The sequence below is a fragment of the Lethenteron reissneri genome, chromosome 49 (genome assembly GCF_015708825.2).
Source record: "Lethenteron reissneri isolate LAM-NWPU_2019-01 chromosome 49, ASM1570882v1, whole genome shotgun sequence".
Classification (NCBI taxonomy): Eukaryota; Metazoa; Chordata; class Hyperoartia; order Petromyzontiformes; family Petromyzontidae; genus Lethenteron; species Lethenteron reissneri.
In genome coordinates, this window is record NC_083827.1 from 8,091,282 (window position 1) to 8,112,466 (window position 21,185).

A 21,185-nucleotide genomic window follows, 5' to 3' on the forward strand; every position below is an offset into this window, starting at 1 on the left:
CGCAACTTTTTACAGTCGAACATGAAACGGAATCTGGGAAGGGGCACTTTGTCAGTTACACCGCCAGCCTTTTCATCTTTTTATTGTCCCCTTCACCCTTTCCGTCATTATTTTAGTTTTTGTTGACCGACGTCAAAAAGAAAAACACAGCAACCCCAACAACCAGTTGTGTTCACCCGTGGCCTGCGCTGAGCCCCGCTCGGATCGGTCCCCCCTCACGCGTGTTCGGGCAGTGCCATACGCATTGTGGATAGGGGGGGGGGGCGGGTTTCCGCATACCGTTCGGCAGGTTGTCCGACGTTTTGCTCCACGTCCTGAGAGCTCCAGGCGAATTATTTTCGGCGAAACCCAAAAAACACGTCGGAGATCTACACGGCGCAACCGCGAGCATCTGGCGCAGTAGATTGTTCGGCTATTAAAAAGGCGAATTAATTTAAATGTTTGTACGTGTCTATTTAGTTGAATTGCACTCTCACTGTTTACGCCTTGTTTTTATACAATGCACAATTTGTTTTTGTTGTTGTCCTTGCAGGCTTTACATTGATGTTGCGTTTGAATAAGTTCAAAGCACAGATGTTTTATAATGGGTTGTGTTCGGGAGTTTGATATCTGCATTATGTTGCACAGACATTGTTAATGCCAACTCATCAAAATTCAATCCATGAACACACTTGGTTCATAAGTAAAAAAAAACACATCAATCATCTCGGCCTGTCGTGAATCCATCAACCCACTTGCGACAACCATTTCATTTGACACTGTCATGCGACGAGCATCTGCGTTATTAGTGCTGGTCTAAGAAGGGATCAAAGGAGCGCCTCTGATTAGCGCGGGTGGCTATGTGCGGTGCGATAGAAGTTCAACATACAAACATACAGGCTTGGTTTTAATTGTCGAGCCAAAGTCTCCAGTCACCACGGTCGCAGCCCCGAAAAATTGCGCATTGTCATGGCTGCAGGGAGTCTTTCCGCAAAGAGAAAATAAAGTCTCATCTACCGACGAGAGGGTTAAACCATTTCCACGGTGAATGTATACGCGCAACCCATTTCCAATTTGCACAGTACGGTGCAACAGAAGTTCAACAACAACAACCACCGCCATTCGCCGCTAAGTGGCAGTGGCGTCACCTTGGCGCTTGTGCCAGGCTATGTGCACGTTGAGGCCACGTGAAGTGTCGAACGCCCGCTGCCAGTAGGTCACGGGTCAGACCCAGGTGCCACGGGTCGACTGACTGAGATGAAAGAAGTTCAATATCCTTACATACACACACTGCTGGATATTGTATCATCTGTGCCAGTGTTGTGTGTGTGTTTTTTTTTTATTTCTCGCGGGAGTTTAGAGTGCGAGCGATTGCTTTCCTTGACACCTGCAATATCCGCCACGTGACCGCAAAACCACTCGCGTTCCTGCAGCATGGAGTATACGACAACGCGCAACAGCAGCAGCAGAGTTATTTGCAGGGACCCGGCGAGACGTCGCGCCGGGAATGAGCGGCACGTGGCAGAAAGGGGTCACGCGAAACGCCGGGGAGGGGAGCAGACTCGTCATGGTCTGCATGCGCGGTGCCCGGTGGCAGGTGCCTACGTCGCGAAGGAAAGGTCACCGGGAGACGAGCCCGGGGGCGAGGCGCGGGGGCATCTGCGCGCGCTCTCTCTCCCGGCCGCGGTGCCCGGCCACCACCAGCACGAGCACGTGGGCGAGAACGTGGGCACAGTGATGACGATGATGATCGTGATGACGGTGGTGATGGTGATTTAGAAAGTCAGAGTGTCTTCATTAGGCGATTCTCTTCTCCTGTTGACAGCCCAGAGCCGGCGGTGGTTGGTGGGAATTCCTCGTTCCTACCATACGACGACGATGATGACCACAGCGACTGTCGACTGCCCACAAAGTGGTAACAATTCGAGATGGCTTGAGGTGTCAGTACTCGTACCCCACCACACGCAGCCTGGAGATCGATCACGGTGCAATCGTCTACACCGCTGAGTGGACAGGGGCGATGGGGGATTTGAGAAATTCGCAACACCGCTTGAACTGCCGCGTCCAAAGATCTAATCGAACCGGTGAACCTCTGGATTGCAAGTCCATTGTGCTCAATGGACTGCAAGTCCAATACCGTATTCTCAGCAATATAAGACCCACTGTTGGGGGTGCCGATTGTAATGCAGTAAATGCTTCTGTGTGTGCGTGTGAGGCCAGATTTGTAGAACTGCGTTGACACCAGGGAGAGGTTCGGGGTGTGTCTTACTTTCTGGAGCATCGAAACATCCAGAGAACACAGTAACACAGCGGTCGGGAACCTATGGCTCGCGAGCCATATATGGCTCTTCCGGTGACGGCATATGGCTCCCAGACAATTTTGAGTTGAAAAAAAATCAGTTTGGAACTAATTTTAAAATACTTGTGATATTGCTTAATAATAGTGTGTCATTTTGAAGTAAACAGAAATTAGTTTTGAAGATAAATTTCACGGGTCACGCCTGCACGAAGCTCAACCTCACCACGTATGAACCAGACTACAAGGCCATCAGCAAAACCATGCAGCACCAGAAGTCGCATTAAAAGTAAGACATTTAATTTATTATACATTAAAAATACTATATGGCTCTCAATGCAATATATTTAGAAATATTTGGCTTTTATGGCTCTCCCAGTCAAAAAGATTCCTGACCCCTGCAGTAACACAATGGCAGCTTCTCCTCCACACAATACTCCCTTGTATTAGTTTATGAGCCCCACACCAAACACTTCACTTGTTGGTACCACCTGAGATGACATGACTCTCGCGATTTCAATTTCTTTACGTGACCGATAACAGTGAATTACGCGATAACCACTTGAAGTGAGTGGGTTATTCGTTGATTCGCTGGTTATCTAATGCAGCCTCATTAGCCGTATAAATAAACTGGTCCTACTAAAGCTGGTGACTAATGTATCCTCTGGCCCACGGACTAAATCTGGGACAGACGCGTGGCGCACGCTGCTGGGAACGCGCTACTGGGAGCTAGGCCTGCTTACAGCCAAGCGCAGCAGCGGCAGCAGCAGCAGCGGTGGCAGCAGCAGCAGCAGGAACAGCCGCAGTAACTCAATTTACAAGCATTTTGCCACGCAGCCTCCGTGTTTTTGGTTACCGTTAATAACATAAATCACGGGGCCTAGCACAACGAAGCTAAAATAATCGAGCTCACGGAGCATTCTAGTACCACCCCCCCACCACCTCCCCTGCTCCCACCTCCTACCCCCCCACGTTCCCCCTCCCGGCTCTTTGCAATTCCGGCCCAGTTTTAAAGCGTTTTCCGGCAGGCTTGAGTGTAAACATCACGGCTGCCACGCGCGGTGAAGAACGTAAGAGGTTTTAAAAAACTATATAAGACAATTACTTGAGAATGATCTTTTTAAAATCATTGACACAGTTGCGCGTGCCTCTCCGTTGGTTCATTAAATGTCTGCCTGGTACGTGCACCACACAGGCCACCCTTCCCGGAGCTGTGCCTCGCTAAATTTGGCAATGAGCACCCTATTCTTTTTCTTCCCGTGAATGGCAAGTACGTGGACTTTACACGTCCCTGGTTTTTAGTTTGTGAGCCGCGCGATAACAGCTTCGGGAGTTGCGCCTGCCGGAGAGCGGGGCCGGGCCAATGATGCAGGTGGTTGAACGACGCGGCGCGCTGTTTGGTTCGACGTGGCCGCGACTCAAGGCACAGTTGGGCGGCGTCCCGAAGCGGTTGATGGAACAGGAGCGTGAGATACTCAGGGCGCCCCCGCTGAGGTGTTATTAGATGCACGCCTGTCCGTCTCGGCCCCACACATTTAGGCATTAAAAGGCCAGGCAAACGCAGGGATCGTCGGCAGTGGGCTTGGTCGGTCAGTGTCACTGATGCGGCGATTGTGAGCCAGGTCAAAGATAGACCCACACGCCCTATTGTTAGATTCAAGCAAGGCCGTAGCTATGGAGTCAACTTTGGGGGGGGACCAAATGTTCCAGGGGGTCTGGGGGTCCCCCCCCCAGAAAAAAATATCAAATCAAAAACGAAGTTCCTGCCATTTCCTGCCTAAAATATTTTAAAAATCACTAACACATAGGATGGACTTTTTATTTATGTCTAATAGTGTATTGTATTACATTGCTCTGTTTACATTTTTTACCTTTTCTTGTTTCATTGTATGTAATGGCAAAGATTATGGATTAATAAAGTACAACCATAACCACAAGCATAAAAACAGAAATCTATTTTATAGCAATATATTGGCGGGGGACATTTTGAGCATCTTTGAATATTGGGGGGGGGGGGGGGATGTGCCCCCCCCCAATATATATTATAATTAGGGCCTTGGATTCAAACACACCATCTCAGTGGTGCTGGCCTCGCTCAGTGTCTGAACACAGCGATTAGGAACCTCCTGAGATATTTGTAGAAAGAGAAAGCCAAATCAAGTGTTTGCTGGATAGATACATACATTGAGGCCTTCCTGGATAAATGAATGGCATCATTATTACATTCCAAAAGGGTCTCCTGCCCACCAGGACAGGATGCGACGTTTGTGCGAACGAAGCTGCCCTTTGATGTCTTGTCGCGCGAGCAAGGCTGGGGGGAGGAGGGGGGGGGGCGCACGAGGGCAGGTGCGTCGCCTGGCGCCGTAATCAATACCGACACCGTGACCGCGGAACGGAATTGGGGGCCCCTTGCGATCACGTGGCACGACCTCTGCTCAAAATTCACGTCGCCAATTCTCCGTCCAAAATTACGCGCAACGGGCGAAGGGGTAGAAAACACGCGGGCCACCGCCGGCACTTGCCGGGCGAGTGCTAAACGCTCCAATTAAGGACGAGTTTTAACGAGCCGGGTCAACGCGCTGCTCGTTTATTAAACAGCCTCAGGCTCCCTGATCAAAATTCCGCTCAGCGCGAGGACCTTTGATCCGCACCCACCCGCAGGTGCATTCGCTCGCGTTCTGCCGCTCGGTAAACGCGGACGCACCGCGGGTTGTTTGTGTTTTTGTTTTTACTTCCTTCCCGTTCGAGGTCCTCTCGTCTCGCCCGCGCCCAAGCGAGATGACCGGGTGTCAAGCGCGCGTTTCGATTGAAAGACAAAAATCCCCCGGGGTAGTTTTGCTTTATAAATTAATTCGTCAGACATCGGTCGAGAACAATGTGGTGCGGCATTGTTAAAACGCGGTCGATACGTTAAACGTGCATCACCCGTGACGGCTTAGGGCACCAATTAGAGCCTGCGCCGTCAATCACTGATTATTTGCCATGACAACGCCGCTTTTGCTGCACCGTCGGAGGATGCTCATGGCACCACGTCGATGTTGTCGTGCAGATCTGTGTGTGTGTGGTGTCAAGTCACTGTGCTACCCGAGTTCGATTCCCGCACACGGCCAACACTGGCGATGATTATCAGAACCGGTCCTGGGCCTCCCCTATGTCGACTCAGTCTCAAATGAGTACCTGGTGCGGTGTGTAAACACTGCCACTTGGGAGATTAAGGCGGCCGGGCGTGGTGTTGGCCACCCACCTCATCGTGTGCCGTGCCGGCCTTCACATGTGCTTCTTAACAGCACCTTTCCAAAAAGTCTATTAAGGCTATACGGGGGAATCTTTGTTGTTATTGTTGTGCGTGATGTATGTGAAGCTGTCAGCGTGCGTGTGATGGCCTCTGCGCATTGCTGTGTGAGACGCTCTATCCTTCACGCTGCGTGTAAGACGCAGCATTGTACTCTGCACGTGATGGCACTGTGTGTGCGAGCGACAATCCGTACACGCGTGCGTGCACGACGCTGCGTCGTTGTTGTTGTTGTTGCTGTACCTGGCTGGTGGAACGTGGGCGCGAGCTCCTTGGAGATCATCCGCGCCAGTTTCGAAGCCTCCTGGGCTGCGTGTGCCGCTGCGTCTGCCGCCTCCATCTTCCCGCGCGCATGCTGGGTCCTGGGTTCAGACAACGACGACGACAACAGCAACAGCAAAGTGCCCATTAGCAAACTCTCACTTCTCTCGGTTGGGTGTTGCCACCTGCCCTGGTTTTCCTCGGACCTCTTGTTATTGAAGTAGCTGCTGTCCAGGGAAGTCTATACATCTTCTCACGACACTAAAAGCCACGGTTGTTGACAGTTGCATAGTAATAACACGCCACTCAAGATGACTTGCTTATAGGTGGTTGTCACCTCTTCCGGTATTCTGAAATGTTCTTCCCATGATACGTCCCGTTTCGTTTTTTTTTTATTTCAGAGGTGACAAAACCCTACATAGCCGCGAGTGAGCACCTGTTAAGGCCAACCTCGGGGCGCAACGATAGCAACGCGATAACAACCGGCGGTCATTCATGCTGACTCGATCTAGTGGAGACTCAGACAAGGTCATGTTCTAGTTGACACCGATGTTGTGCATCATAGCTAGCAAATGAACCCAGAGTTTCTGGGATTGTGGCCCAGTGCGCTAACTCCTGAATAACCCCACCTCTGCTCCACGTAAAGACAATGACACATTGCCTCGCTTTTTATAGATCTGCCCTGACCAGCGTGGTGAAGTGAGGCCAAACAACTCCGAAGACTGACAATAGATTTGGGAGGACTTCATCCGACAGTCAATTGACAAAGAGATGAAATAAAAAAATGATGTTCCATTGTTATTAGGGTTATAGGCAGGTAGCAACGAATCAATGTATTCATTTAAAGTGTTTAAACCGCAATATTCCTGATACTTGCTTTGAACCGTGCGTGTAAGGATGGATTATCTACAGTTCATGCCAATGCTACATTTAGTCAAAGGAGCAACATTAACTGGACATGCGAGACGAAACAAACGAAAAAGAACATAATCGGGATGGGGAGAAATGAGACAAACAAGAATCCATTCTTGAATCGAATCGTGACCCCGAATCACAACAATTCATTGAATTATCGTGGACGGGGTGTGAATTATTATTATCATATATTCAACTGATAAAGAGATCCCATTTTAATGTCTCCGTGAATTCTAACTAATATATTTATTCCTGTCGGACTTGTATCATATTCTCACGATTATAAGATGAACTTTTATTCCCAGACTCCACTCGATTGGTTTAATACATTTATATATAAAAATAATTCTTTTCCCACTTTCCCCTTTTTCGTATCTCAAAACGATGCCAAAGGTCGACTTAAAGCTTTCGTGACTGCAGGGATTCATCTTCTTGGTTCTTTCGGTAAAGTCACGTAGAATGGAAATAATAAAATAATAAAATTTTAATATAATAAAATAATTCTCACGACGTTTCGGCCACAACGCAAGTAGCTGTCCTCAGGTAGAAAACAGGTCTGTCGAGGAGACAGAGTCAGAGACAGAGTCTGTCTCCTCGACAGACCTGTTCTCCACCTGAGGACGGCTACTTGTGTTGTGGCTGAAACGTCGTGAGAATTATTTTATTATGTTTTATTTGTATTTTTTTTATTATTTCCATTCTACGTGACTTTACCGAAAGAACCAAGAAGATGCCAAAGGTGTCGGGAATGTAAAATTCCCGTTTTGGAGCGTCTTATAATCCAGAGGATATTAATAATTTGGGCGGCATGATTACTCCACTAGTCAACGAACGGCCGATGACTTACAAGAAAATGGGGTCAAGGAATTCGAACAATAAAGTCCAGTGTCTGTCTGCGTGTGGTGGTCTCGGAAAGAGCAGACACGGGAGGATCGAGTGGGCTCTGGAGACGATAAGGCCGGGATGATGGTGACACTCAAAGCGCTGCGATGAATTATTCACAGTGTGTCTTTTACGGATAGATTTTTTTTTTTGCCGGTGGTTTGTGTCACTTTCCCTTGAAAGGCTGATCTTCTTCCTGGGCGAGGGTTTGGAAGCGGGCAGCCACATTAATGAGCTTGGTTTGGTTTGTAATAGGAACCTCGATTTTACTCTTCGGCCACAATGATGAATTTTGTGGATTAAAACTCGTGCGGTGTGGTTTGTTTTGGTCACGCGATGTGCAAGGGAGCACTGAAAGGAGACCAAGCTTCACGTGATTGACAATTGCACCTTTTTTCTGTCTCATAACTGTCAACCCACACGTTTTACCCAGTATTTTTGTACAGGGAAATTTAGTTTTCAGGGCCATACGACGTACAGCCGTTCCAATACGGGCAAAATATAAATGTTTTGTCGATTTGTTTGTGTTTCTCCCTTGTGATGGGACTTTGTAGGATGAACGTTGAGATGTATAAGCACACGGGGTGACCAATAAGGCCTGAATTTGTCTGTAATAAGGTAGGCACCGATATGGGGTTGACAGGTATGCCGTCTACAAATCACCTCGTGTGTAGTAATGCTGCCGAATGTTACCGTGCAGAGCTCCGGGCGTTACTCCCTTATGTGTTTGGGTTTTCTCGGGGCACTGTAAGTTTACTCCCATCAGCCAAGCAATCGTTCATACAGAACCGACCAAAACCCACCGTGTTAAGACTTATTAATGAGAAGAAAAAGAAAAAACGAGTTTTGTGACTCGTTGAGGCTTTTCTTGGCTAAAGGGCTCATTATTGTATTCATACAATGTGACCTCCGTGAGCTAAAGGCCTCTTTTCTCTCGGCTACATCAGCAGCAGCTGCTCCTCCGGGTGCCGTTACCTAGCAACTATAAGGCCTGTGGCCTGGTAGGGCCAATGGTCAACATTCCCCACTGTTAGTTTCACAGTAGGCTTTCGCCACCGATATTATTCATCACAGACGAGGGGTTATTTTTTTAGATTAGATCGCGTAAATATAAACGCGTCGCTAAACCCGCCACCACCCGACACAGCCAATTGGCAATGTTTGTCACGTAAACAGAGCGTGCCAAATGCGTCACCGGTACAGCACACCGGTGTGTGTTGGAGAGTAAATCCACAACATTTACAATTTGAGGACGACGTTACCCCCACCGTCGCCATGCTGGCTATATTCCAGGATCGTTCCGTTTACCGAGGCGACCGACAACATCGTGTAGTCATGCGCAACTCGTGTAGACGTTCTCCAATCTTCCGTCAAATTGTGACGTGAGTCTTCCTCCCGTGACATTGTGATGTCCCGATTTTATTTGCACCTCAGAGGTGGCAGCTGCTGTGACCGTTGCTGCGAAGCGACACTCGCAAGAGAAACCAAAGTTGCGGGCAACTGCGTCCCGCTGAGGAAAACATAAAAAAGGAGCCAATTGTCTTATTTGATAGTTTGCTCCTCACCATCTCCTCCATCCTCCTCCACCGTTACAGGTGTACAGTTTAGCACACAGGAGGCTTTCGCGACCAATATCATCCATAATAGAGGTTTTTTTAGGGTTAGATTGCGTAAATATATGTGTCGTTAAGCCTGCCACCACCCGACACAGCCAACTAGTAAGATGAAGCTAGTTGTAATTACTGGCGAAACGTCGTGCTCAGATTGTAAATGTTGTGGCTTGGCTCTCCAACACACCGGTGTTGCTGTACCAGTGACGAATTGGCCACGTTCTGTTTACGTGACAAACCTCACTAGTTGGCTGTGTCGGGTGGTGGCGGGTTTTAACGACACATTTATATATTCTAGATTTGAAGCTTTCGTGACTGCAAGGATTCATACTCTTATTTTTATCGGTAAAGTCACGTAGGTAAAAAATGAAATTAAAATTAATAAAAATAAAATAATAAAAATCACGCAGGAGGCTTTTATTTTTTATTAATTTTAATTTCATTTTTTACCTACGTGACTTTACCGAAAAAACTAAGAGTACATTTATATATTTATGCAATCTAACCCAAAAAAACCTCTATTATGGAGGTGTACATTTATCTACTTAATGTAGCCACTGCCACGTGGACAATGACACCGGATTTGACGAAGCCTCCAAGCTCGCTGGGCCGAGGCTCAAGGCTGCCTCTTGGGCCTCATTAGCGGCGGGCGCAACAGCGACGCAAGCACCGGCCGGCGTTATGAGAAGGAGTACCGGGGAGCTCGTTAATAAGATAGGAGAGCAAAGCAAGAACAACAACAAATTAATTCCGCAAACAAAGAATACACTTCATTTGCTTGTGCAAACGCGCTGCTGCTACTGCTGCTGCTGCACTCATTACTCATTTTCATTGGTTGCCAACCAACGGTGTCACATTAGTGGCACCTCTTGTGTCATTTTGTCTCCGGTACCTGAGGCCGGGCCTCCCTTGCAGGACAGTCACTGTCCCTCTCATGGCTGGAAATAAAGGCTTCAATTATTCTCGCCTTTTAAAATATTAATGGCATTTTTTGTTCCACCCATCCTCCCCATTAGCCTGCAAGGTAAGCATTAATATGAATGCTTTTCTTCATAATTTAACCCCCCCCAGAAAGCTTGGCTGATCACAGCATTCGTCTCCATAATGTTCCAGAATATAAGGGGCAAGAATTGACAGAAAGCTTCGTAATTAATGCCGCCACCGATCGCACTGACGATGGCGAAGTCTAATTACACAACTCCGTGTGATTGCATTTGATCATCATCGTCGTCGTCATCATCATAATAACGAGCTGATTGTGCTCTTTCGTGCCATTCTCAAAGTGCGAGGATAAATCCGTGGGCAGTGTGCTTCACCGGCAGGTAAGTCTGGCGTTAAGGGTCAACGCTGCTTTGTGGTTTTACCAAAGTCAGTAAACTTGCGAGTCATTTTACAAATTTGAACCGTTGACGCTGACACGTCACCTCCTCTTTTGCGAATGATGTCACTGTGAAGCAGATGGTGAATACTTATGGTTCACTGAAACTAAACAATTTTTTTATTTTATCACTTAGCTAAATAGCTCTTTTCCTGAAGCGATCTGGCTATCACAAATGATAGCTCAACGAATTGGGCTTAACACGTGGAAGTTTATTGCGGCCGAATACTCTAAACGCATGTTGATTATAAATGTGGAGGGAAAAAAGGGAGTACACGGAGAAAAATCCAAATATGTAGGCGGCAGGATCGGGATTGAACCCACGACCTTCTGTATACCAGGCGAGGTCGTTAACATCTCGCCAGCGAGGTTAACCTCACGCTAACCGGGGCAGCCGCAGGGTGCGAACAGTGAAAGCCTCTGCAACAAGTGACGAACGTCGGAATCAGAATCTTTATTTATCCTGGAGAAATCCGATGAGCTATGAAGCTCTTTTCCAGAGATGCCCAGAAGGGGTCGGTCAGAAAGTTACAACGACAAACAATAAAAACTAAAATTAGGAGTGCAATGCATATAAAAGGTAAGTAAATTACTAAATTACAATTGCGTAAAATAGATAAGGTACGTAAGTTCAAATTGCACAAGTACACCAATTTCCCAGCTTGGGCAAGACAAAAAGAACGGCAAAAAGTCGCAGACTTACACCAAGACAATACAGTCCCTCAATGAAACGTGCTAACCACTCGGCCAGGTCAATTTTCTTGCTGTGGATTTTACACCTGATGACGATTGCTTGTGTTGCAGTCGAAACGTCGTGAGAATTTTTATTGTTTTATATTTATATTATTTTATTATTTCCCTTCAACGTAACTTTACCGAAAGAACCAAGAATATGAATCCCTGCAGTCACGAAAGCTTTAAATCAAAAATTTCAGGTCACCGACGTTCGCAATCAGGAACCTCCCATTGCCTGGCAACGGGTCGGTCCGTGCCCAAGTGCTTTGAAAGCAGAATATCCTCCGTCCGTCCCGTGTGCCGAAAAAGAAAACCCAACGCCGTCAAACACAATAACGGATTTTGACGAGGAGAGATTGCGGGCGTGCACCTGCTAGGAAAGTCTCGCTCGAAATGAGCGCGTGGCAACACCGCCACAGCAGCGGAACCCAACTCCCGGCTAGAATTACCACAAATAAGCCCTGGCAAGAGGCGAGTCGTGGCAGCAAGATTAGTACGGTAATTAATTTTTCCAATAGCCCGTGCAAGATTCATTTACAGCCGGTATACGTTCTGTTTACACCAGCAGAAATCAATTACGACGTCTGCAAAGTCTGCAAGCTGGGGGGGGGGGGGGTGTTACGGCTCAAGTCTGCCCACCAGTGCCCCCCATTCGAGGCCAGTTTTCTCGTGGGGGCTTTTCTCGTGAAGCGATGTCGCGTCAGAATGTCCACGCGGGTCGCACGGGCTGGGTTTGTTCCGCTCCAGGGTGCTGCGAGCTTCTTCGAGAAACTGAACCGTGACGCGGGCGCCCGAAAATGCATCGGAGAGCCGAGGCTGTGGCGCGGGCTTCCAGAAAATAATAATTTGAAATGAACATGCCAATTCGTTACTCGCACAGCACACTGCCACAAATCTGGCTGTCGCCTGATGAAGCAGGTTGTAATTACTGGTGAAACGTCGTACTCAGATTGCAAATGTTGTGGCTTTGCTCTCCAACACACAGCCGGTGTGCTGTACTAGTGACGAATTGGCATGTTCTGTTCACGTGACACACCTTACTAGTTGGCTGTGTCGGGTGGTGGCGGGTTTAACGACACATTTATATATTCTAGATTTGAAGCTTTCGTGACTGCAAGGATTCATACTCTTAGTTTTTTCGGTAAAGTCACGTAGGTAAAAAATAAAATTAATAAAAATAAAATAATAAAAATCACGCAGGAGGCTTTTATTTTTTTATTAAAAAACCTGTGGTATGCCACGAAAAGCCTCCTACGCGTTAAACTGTCAATGATGGCTGTTGAAGCCGTGGCAGTGGCTAATAAGAGAGTCGTTCCAACGCTTATTCTTGGAGTCGTCAAATCTTTCTGGTCCCCGAGCGTATGCTGCCCGGCAAAGTGTATATTTTTTTATTTTTATTAACTATGCAAGTAACGTAAGGGACGGGTGTAATAGATTCCTCCTTATATGGTAGGATTTTGTATGCCCGGTCACATGGTACGTTTCAGTTCCGTCCTTTTAGTGACCCAGGGCAGTCTTGCAAATCGGATTCATCCTGGTGAATTCTCACATGGTTAAACAAATAAATAGAATCTTGATTTGAAGCTTTCGTGACTGCAGGAATCCATACTCTTTCCCACCTGATGATGGACGCTTGTGTTGCGCACGAAACGTCGTGATTTATTTTATTTCATACCTACGTGACTTTACCGAAATAAATAGAACTTGTGTTTTTTTAAAGATTTTAACCAATATTTTACTCTTTTAAATTCCCGTCATCTTGTGATGTGTGCTCGGTGGTTGTGGAAAGTTTCCACGTTCTTTGACGTTTCCTCCAAGATCATTCAATGTAAACAATCGTTCCCTGTACGGTGTCCAGAGAGATGCTCGCCGTACAAAGATGCAATTATAAATCTCAACGGTCGTTATGAAGCGCCACCCACCGCTGCCGCTCCATCACCATTTAGCGAACGTTTACAACAACGTCTTCCGCAGTTTGGCGTGTGGGGCGGCGAGGAACATCTGAGTCAGTGGGGCCAAGCGCGCTCGCCTCGCCTTGTCTCTCCCCTTTCCAGAGCCCTCCGGGGGGATGAGGAATGTACCGCTCGGCACGATGTCGCAGGATTTTTTATGCGTTTCGACGCATGGTGCGGGGACCTTCTCGTGAAACGTCGGACGTCGCGCCTAACGACGTCACGTGGCGCGACCCCCGAACATGCATCGGATGCGTACGCGGCCGCGCAGCTGCGAATACCCACGCAGTGGCGATGAACATGTTTGCTGCCTTCAACTGCGGAGGGCACAGGGCCGCCCCGGTGTTTGTTTGTGTTGGGCAGTGGCACAGGAAAGTTGTAGCGAATTATGTAGAGATCAACATAATGCCAAGAATCCCAGAGGAAAGAATTTACTCTCGATGGTTAGAATAACATGGGCAGTGCTTTGGACACAGCCTCTGTGTCAGTGTATTGAGTCAGGCCTTGACTACACAACGCAGGGAAAACTTTGCTCATTGCTTGATCACTATGAACGCGAGATGTGGAGAATAACGGCAAAAGTGCAGCTCTGCAAATTCTTGCTCTCCACTGTTGGTGGAAGGGCCTCCGCTAGAATCTAATCTAATTCGCATTTCGAATGCAGCGCCTTCACTCAAAGTGCTCGGCATAGCTTACAAAACAGTGACAGAATACAATAATTTTGATAGCAGGGGCGTACAGACATTGAGGAATGAGCAACGGTGATAGAGGGTACTCAGGGATCATGAAAGGGGAGGGAAGGGAAGGAGTGGAGGGGCGAGGGGAGGGAAGAGAATGGGCAATGGATAAGAGGTGAGGCTTTAAGAGAGGAACAGAAGGAGGTTAAGGAGGGAGACTGCTCAATGGACATGGGAATGTTAGTCCCCTGGAGGGGTGCGACGAGGGTGATGGACCGAAAACGGGATTGGGCACAGAGAGAAGGAAGGACAGAGAGAGATACAGAAGATTGGGAACTCTAAAATGCATATTATTTATTTTACTTTGTGTTACACGAACACAACAAAAGACAAGATCCTCCATATCGCCTGTAACAGACTGTTGGGGTAAGTGCTGTTAGCGAGCACCTATGAAGTCCGGCACGGAACACGAGGGGGTGGGTAGCCAGGACCAGGCCCGACAGCTTTTACTTCCCCAGTGGCAATTTTTTCACACCGTACCAGGTACGCATTTGAGGCTGAGTCGACCTAGAGAAGGCCCAGAGCTAGTTCAAATATTCGCCACTGTTATTGCTCATGAGCAGGGTTCGTTGCGCAGTGCACTAACCACTGTGCCACCGCTCCACGCATGCACACACACGAACACACACATGAGCACACGCACACGCACGTGCGTGGGTTATTGCCTGAAATTAAAACGAGGTCTCGCAGGACTTCAGCTTACAGGAAATGCCACGCCCATCGGCAAATGAGACCTTCGTATCAAAATCCACAAACAAACGCACGAAACACCGACAAACATCACGCACGCACGGACGCAGTCGGGCAGGAGAGCGAGCGTACACGGGTCAGATTGTCACGTTCTTGCGCGTGACACACAGAGGACCCACGAAAACAAGAATCACCGGAGACGGGGAAACGAATCCCCCCACCGAAATGGAAGCAGATTGCGTGGAGAACGAGTGCGTGGATTATGCACCTAATCAGACCGTGAATTCACCGGGGAGAGCCGAAAGGGCAATTTGAGTACAATTTCTGAACCTCGGCCTTAGATTTTGGAATACAAGAAAGCGCGGACAGACGTCCAAGCCCCATGCTTTGCGCCAGGGGGTAAATGAAAGGCGGCAATCAATGCTTGCTTGGGGCTCAGGGCCTTGAGAGAAACGGGGAGAGACAGGCATCTGGAATTGAAAGGAGAACATTCAAAATCCTCGCGTCGTGTGTTATTCTGCCGCTGATCCGTACAGCAAGTCCAAGCGAGCTTGTGTAAAATCGCAAAGTTCACCGGCATCACGACCATCATCGTGATCGCAACAGACGTCGGTTTATTTATTTTATTCACAAGATTGCTCAACAATAGTGCATAAGGAGGGTAGCATGTACTGTATTTATTTAGTATGCGGACAGGACTCAGTTGTTTAGAGGGAGTGATTTTGCCAATAACATTCTGAAAAACCAGCAGTACTTTTTGTTATTTCAGCCTAATTCTGACCCAAAAGTTCCAAAAGGGGCCAGAGTTTGCTTTTCTTTTTCCGAAAACATTGCACTGGTTAATGTTAAACCTAGGAGGCCAATGGGCTGATAGATTAACGAAAAAAATATACATCCTTTTTTACATGAAATATAGGACAGATTTTGTATTTATTTTATTACTTAGAACCTTCAACATCAGCGTAAGACGGGACTTGATATCAACTCGAGCGCTGATTTCAGTGCAACGATTTGGGGTGGCCAGGTGGCTCAGAGGTCAGAGTGCTGAGCTGGCACCACAGATATCCTGGGTTCAAATCCATGATTCAGTCGCCCGTGACGAAACATAAAAAAAAAAACCTCACGCAATTTGGGTCTGCACTGAGAATTAAACAATTCCCTATTCGTTTTTAATTGAAATGTGGTACGTGGAAAAAAATCTCATTGACAAGGGTGTCCAGGGTTATCTCAGCTTTGACTCCTGTGCCGAAGATTACCATCATATACGGCAGGCAGGTGGGCAAGTGCTATCCCCTTAACTGTGTGGACCAGATTTCACATGAAGGGATCTCGAAGGAAACTCTGTGACGTCCACTTCTGCGGGCTATTCCCACAGACAAAACATTGCCCCGTTCTGCAACAGAGACCCCAATTCCGATTCGTCGTCGATAGCGCGCTCGCGATAAAACTGTGAAAAAAAAAAGACGCGACAATTTTACAAAGAAAACATGCGCCAGCTCTAAACTCTGGTTCGGCGGCAGTTAGACGCAACGGTGTCCACAGAGCGGTGAATCAGTGTTTGCTCTCTGGCCCGCACACACTACTGTATCCAGTGTAAACACAGCGAGGGTCTGCGACCCGCCCGGGCGAGCCCCGTTCGTGTGGGCGCTGCCTTTTTGGCCAGAGCCGAGGCTACTCGCTGCCGAGGCTCCTTTTAAGGTGCCGAGGAAACCGTCCGAAACCGCTTTGGGATGTGGGGTTGGGGAAGAGGCCGCGAAAGGAGAGGGAGCAGGGGGAAGGAGGGGGGGTGGTGGTCCCATCCTCTCCGTGCCGCTAACCCGGGGTCGGCGACCTGCGGCTTCTGTCACCGTTATTTATTGAGGACTGTCACCGTCTCGGATTCACCCCTTGCATTGCTGCTCTTGAAATATTGAGTTTTTATTATTATTTTTTTTTTACCGAATTGGAAAAAAATTGGCTCTTCTTGTTATTTTGGGTTGCCGCCACCTCGCGCGAACCGCACTCGCGATGTCCCCCGTTCGAGTTTGGATAGCGGCGACGAGACTTGACGTTCAGTCACTTAGCCGTCCTCACCGTCTTCCCTCGCTGCCAAATCGGCCCCAGGTGTGGCAGCTCTTGCACTGGATGAGTTATCATCCTCCGCAGGGGGCAGAGTAAAGGCGAGCGCGTAACCCGGCCTGACCCCAGCACGCGTGGGCTCCGGGCAGAGGTCGCAACCGGGTACCTGATACCCGTACCCTACCCGATACCCGGCTACCCGTACCCGGCCGGGTACGGGTATCCGTTTGCGACCCTGGTGCGGCCGGGTACGGGTACGGGTAGGCCGTGAGTCACTGGTGAGTAACTGTTTGTCACTCATTTCCCAACGTCTTGTCTCTTCTCACAATTCAAGTTCCTAGAATCAACCCACCCGCGCCTGCAACATGGCTTCATCCCAGAGGTCGCAATCAGGTACCCGATACCCGTATCCTACCCGTACCCGGCCGGGTATGGGTAGGGTACTGGTACGGCCGGGTACGGGTATGGGTAAGGAATCAAAACCCGTTTGCGACCTCTGGCTCTGGGTCAATTTCACAGCTTGGGCCAAACATTTACGTCAACATCCGAAGAGGTCAAGCGAAGGCCGAGGTCAGTGCAACCTACGGTCCAATGGCCAATGGTGGGGGGGGAGGGGGGGGAAGTGTGAATTCTTAATTGATTCAGATAAGGGTCACGGCTCACAAATGCCTGCCTCTCACAACAACGACGCAGTTTCATTAAAAACTGCGAACAAAAACAACTAAAAGCGAATAAGTAAAAACCAATTCAATTACAACCCTAATCACCTTTCAATTTTGGCAACTGCCGAGGCATCAAATTACAACTCGCCGTGCAAAACGATACTCGACTCCTGAGCATTGTAAAAACAAAATGAAACTTTCGTACGATGTAAATTAAAGTGACCCGGGGCGTAACCTCCGTGCACCAGTAGACACCCTTCATCTACGCATGCAGCTGCGCCACGCACCTGAGCCTGCACTCACAGAGACTATACGGCAACGCCACTAACGATCGGCAACGTGAAAAATGTGCCAGTGGCATTAGCTTGGCAGAGGCCTTCCCTGGTGGATTAGTATCATGGGTCCTATTACATCGAGGTATAAACAGGCAAGGTATTATTGCTCAGAGTGTGAAGTTGTGTATTTGTGTACACACACATACGCAGTACAAATGCAAAGCTCCCCTGTATAACCTTTAGGGACTTTTGGGGAAAGTGCTGTTGGCGAGCAACTATGAAGGTCGGCAAGGCACACGAGGGGGGGAAGGTGCCCAGAACCACGCTCAGGGTGCCTTTGTCTCCGAGTGGCCACGTTTACACACCACACCAGGTACTCATTTGAGGCTGAGTCAATCTAGGGGAGGCCCAGGACCGGTTCAGAAAATCGTCACCGGTGTTGGCCGTGAGCAAGAATCAAACTCGGGTAGCTGGGTTCATAGCTCAGCGCGCTACCGAGCCCCCAAGAGTACAGACTCTTTCTCACACACAGAATCCCACTTACACATAGAAAACAGAATTCTCTCGTACACACACACACGTGGAACAGACTATCTCACACATGCACGTGATATAATACAATATGAATTTGTTATTGCATAACATATGATCACATTTCAAGAAGTTATACGGAGGCAGTGGGCTTATTTCTTTCATGGAGGAGGCAGTCAGTCATTGAACATGGACTTGAATGCACGCAGTACAATATCTCACGCACACATAGAGTACGTAATATCCCAAACACGCATTCCTTAAGTTACGATATATCACACAACCAAACGGACACCCACAAATTCTCCATATTTGGCCTTTAGAATGCTGGGGCAAGTGTAGTTGGCTAGCAACTCTTTAAGGGGCGATATTTACACACCGCATCAGGTACGTAGTCATTTGAGGCTGAGTCGACCTAGGAGAGGCCCAGGACAGGTTCAGATAATCATCACCGGTGTTCGTGGCTGTGAGCGGGTATCGAACTCAGCACACCGGGTTCAAAGCGCAGCGCGCTAATCGCTACACCACCGCTCCCCACACACAGATGACAGATATACATACACACACGGATGCCACGCACATCACAAAATCAGGGACACACGCACACAGTTGAAACGCGCACAAACCACACAGTCAGAGACACACAGACACCACACGAACATGACACCGCCGTTAGCTCTGGACTCAGCTTAAACACACGAAGCCACTCAATGGAGAAATATGAAGCCACCACATGTCCATCGGGCGGAATGTTTGCCGTACAGTGACGCCACATGGCTTGCCAAAATTTAGCCTCAGCTGACGGCATTGTAATTTAATCCATCGCCATAACTGCTGTTACCACAACCGCCGCTGCCGCCACCGCCATCGTCGCCACCGCCACTAATGTCACGCGAAACATTTCTAAAACCAATCACCGCAACCACCTTCATCACCAGGTCACCACCGTAACCAACATCGCCATTATCAACGGCCCCTTCACCAACGTGCACGGTCAAATATCCGCCATGACCCGCAAGACGTGGAGTTTCACATCCAGCAGTGGAGGTGGCTTCGCACTCCTGTGCTGCAACAATGGGCATCCAGGTGGCATGCCCTGGCAATACCCTGGCACGCTGGCAGAAAGCAGTACAGCAAAAGTGTGGACTGATATCGTCTGTATGGAATAGAGTGTTGCCCCCTCGCATTATTGGGGCTTCTCCGGGGGCTCCGCTTTCCTTGCACGTGTATAATAAACGCTCACTAATTGGTTGAAAACATCTCAATATGTGGAGAACTGCAGAGCGATTGTTGGACCAGCTCCCTGCCTGGCAGCCTTTCAGCTTTCTGGCTCCCGCTCAGCGATTGGGAGATGCAATTTGCCTGAACGCCGCGGTATAAAAAATAATCATGAGTTTTTAAGTGTGTAATTTAAAGTAGGATTGACACAGCGCACCACATGGAAACTGTGAGCGCTCCGCATAGACCCCGATTATAATGCTGTGGTTGTTTCCATGAAGCACTTCTAAAATGAATCAAATTTTTACTGACCCACCCATCGGATTCCTCCGGCCCAAATACAAATTTCTGATTTTTACTTGAGGTGACACACTCGGCCAAAAAGTTGCACACTCATGACGATGGTCATCATTACCATCACTACAAACAATATTAGCAACATTATCGAAGCGGTCTTTACGTCAGCTTCTCACGACCCAGGCTCACAGAAAGAGAGAGAAAATCATTCCTCTAACACTGAGTTGGATGATGAGATCGGGGGGGTGGTGGGAGAGTGAGAAGGACCTCAACGCGAGCTGTTTGGGCTGCACAAATGTTCTGCGCCTCCAGGGAAGAAGGCCCCGACAGACGAGCTGTGCCTCTGGCTTCAAGTGGAGACCACCCACGGGTGCTACCATGTCCCCAGCTGGCGGCGGGCTGGCGGGGGGGGGGGTCATGTTCTAGATTTGAAGCTTTTGTGACTGCAAGGATTCATATTCTTAGGTGTTTTCCGGTAAAGTCACGTAGGTAAAAAATGTAAATTAATAAAAGTAAAATAAAAATAAAATCACGACGTTTCGGAGGCAACACAAGCTTCCGTCTTCAGGTGGAACCGTCACAGCACGATAGCTGTATCAAGTTATATCAAGTGAGATACAGCTATTGTGCTGTGACGGTTCCACCTGAAGACGGAAGCTTGTGTTGCCTCCGAAACGTCGTAATTTTTATTTTATTTTTATTTTACTTTTATTAATTTTAATTTTTTACCTACGTGACTTTACCGGAAAACACCTAAGAATATGGAGGTCATATTGTCTCAACCAGTGGTGGAATAGGGGGGAAGATAACAATATGGGGCAATCACCCCCCCACCCCCGTCCCCCAACCTAGAGACCCTCATTAATTTCCGCTTGAAGCACAATACCTCGCTGATCTCGTCAGGGAGCATAAGCCATCAAGCGAGCTCCGGTCATGCTCGCGGCAGCAGCGGCTTTTGGCTGGCCATCGAACAAAGACGGTGATCACCGCATCGCATGCTCTTCTGCGGCCGTCTGGAACGCTCTTCCTTCCGATATTCGGAAGCCGCTGGGAGCTTTCCACTTTAAAATTTCGATAAAAAAACTCATTTATTTTTGTGTTTAGTTTGGTGTCCTTCTCCCGCACATCCGATTCGCACGTTTGGTTACGTACGGTGCGAAAGAGCAACTCATTCTTCTATCGCCACTATCATTCTCACGGTTGCTGTTGTAACCTCACTCCTATATTCCCCCCTCCCCCACTGCACGGTGAGGAGAATGGCCGTTACATTCATAGCTTACTCTGACCCTACCAAGTCACGAGTAAGCCGCTTGCTTTTCGCGCCATTCTCATAGAGTAGGGCAATCGCAGAGGCACCGTCTCGCAGACACATGGGTGTCTGCATCGGTTAGACACCTTGGGGGGGGGGGGGGGTGGT

At 48.4% G+C, this 21,185-nt stretch overlaps 1 protein-coding gene across 3 annotated transcripts in view; it reads right to left on the reverse strand.

The window, feature by feature from the left end:
- Positions 1-21,185, reverse strand: part of LOC133354916 (junctophilin-2-like) — a 56,692-nt gene that overhangs the window by 20,402 nt on the left and 15,105 nt on the right. For all 3 annotated transcript variants that reach the window (XM_061572101.1, XM_061572103.1, XM_061572102.1), the window contains exon 4: positions 5,811-5,929. In XM_061572101.1, coding sequence (XP_061428085.1) covers positions 5,811-5,929 — 119 coding nt within the window. The remainder of the gene's footprint in view (positions 1-5,810; positions 5,930-21,185) is intronic.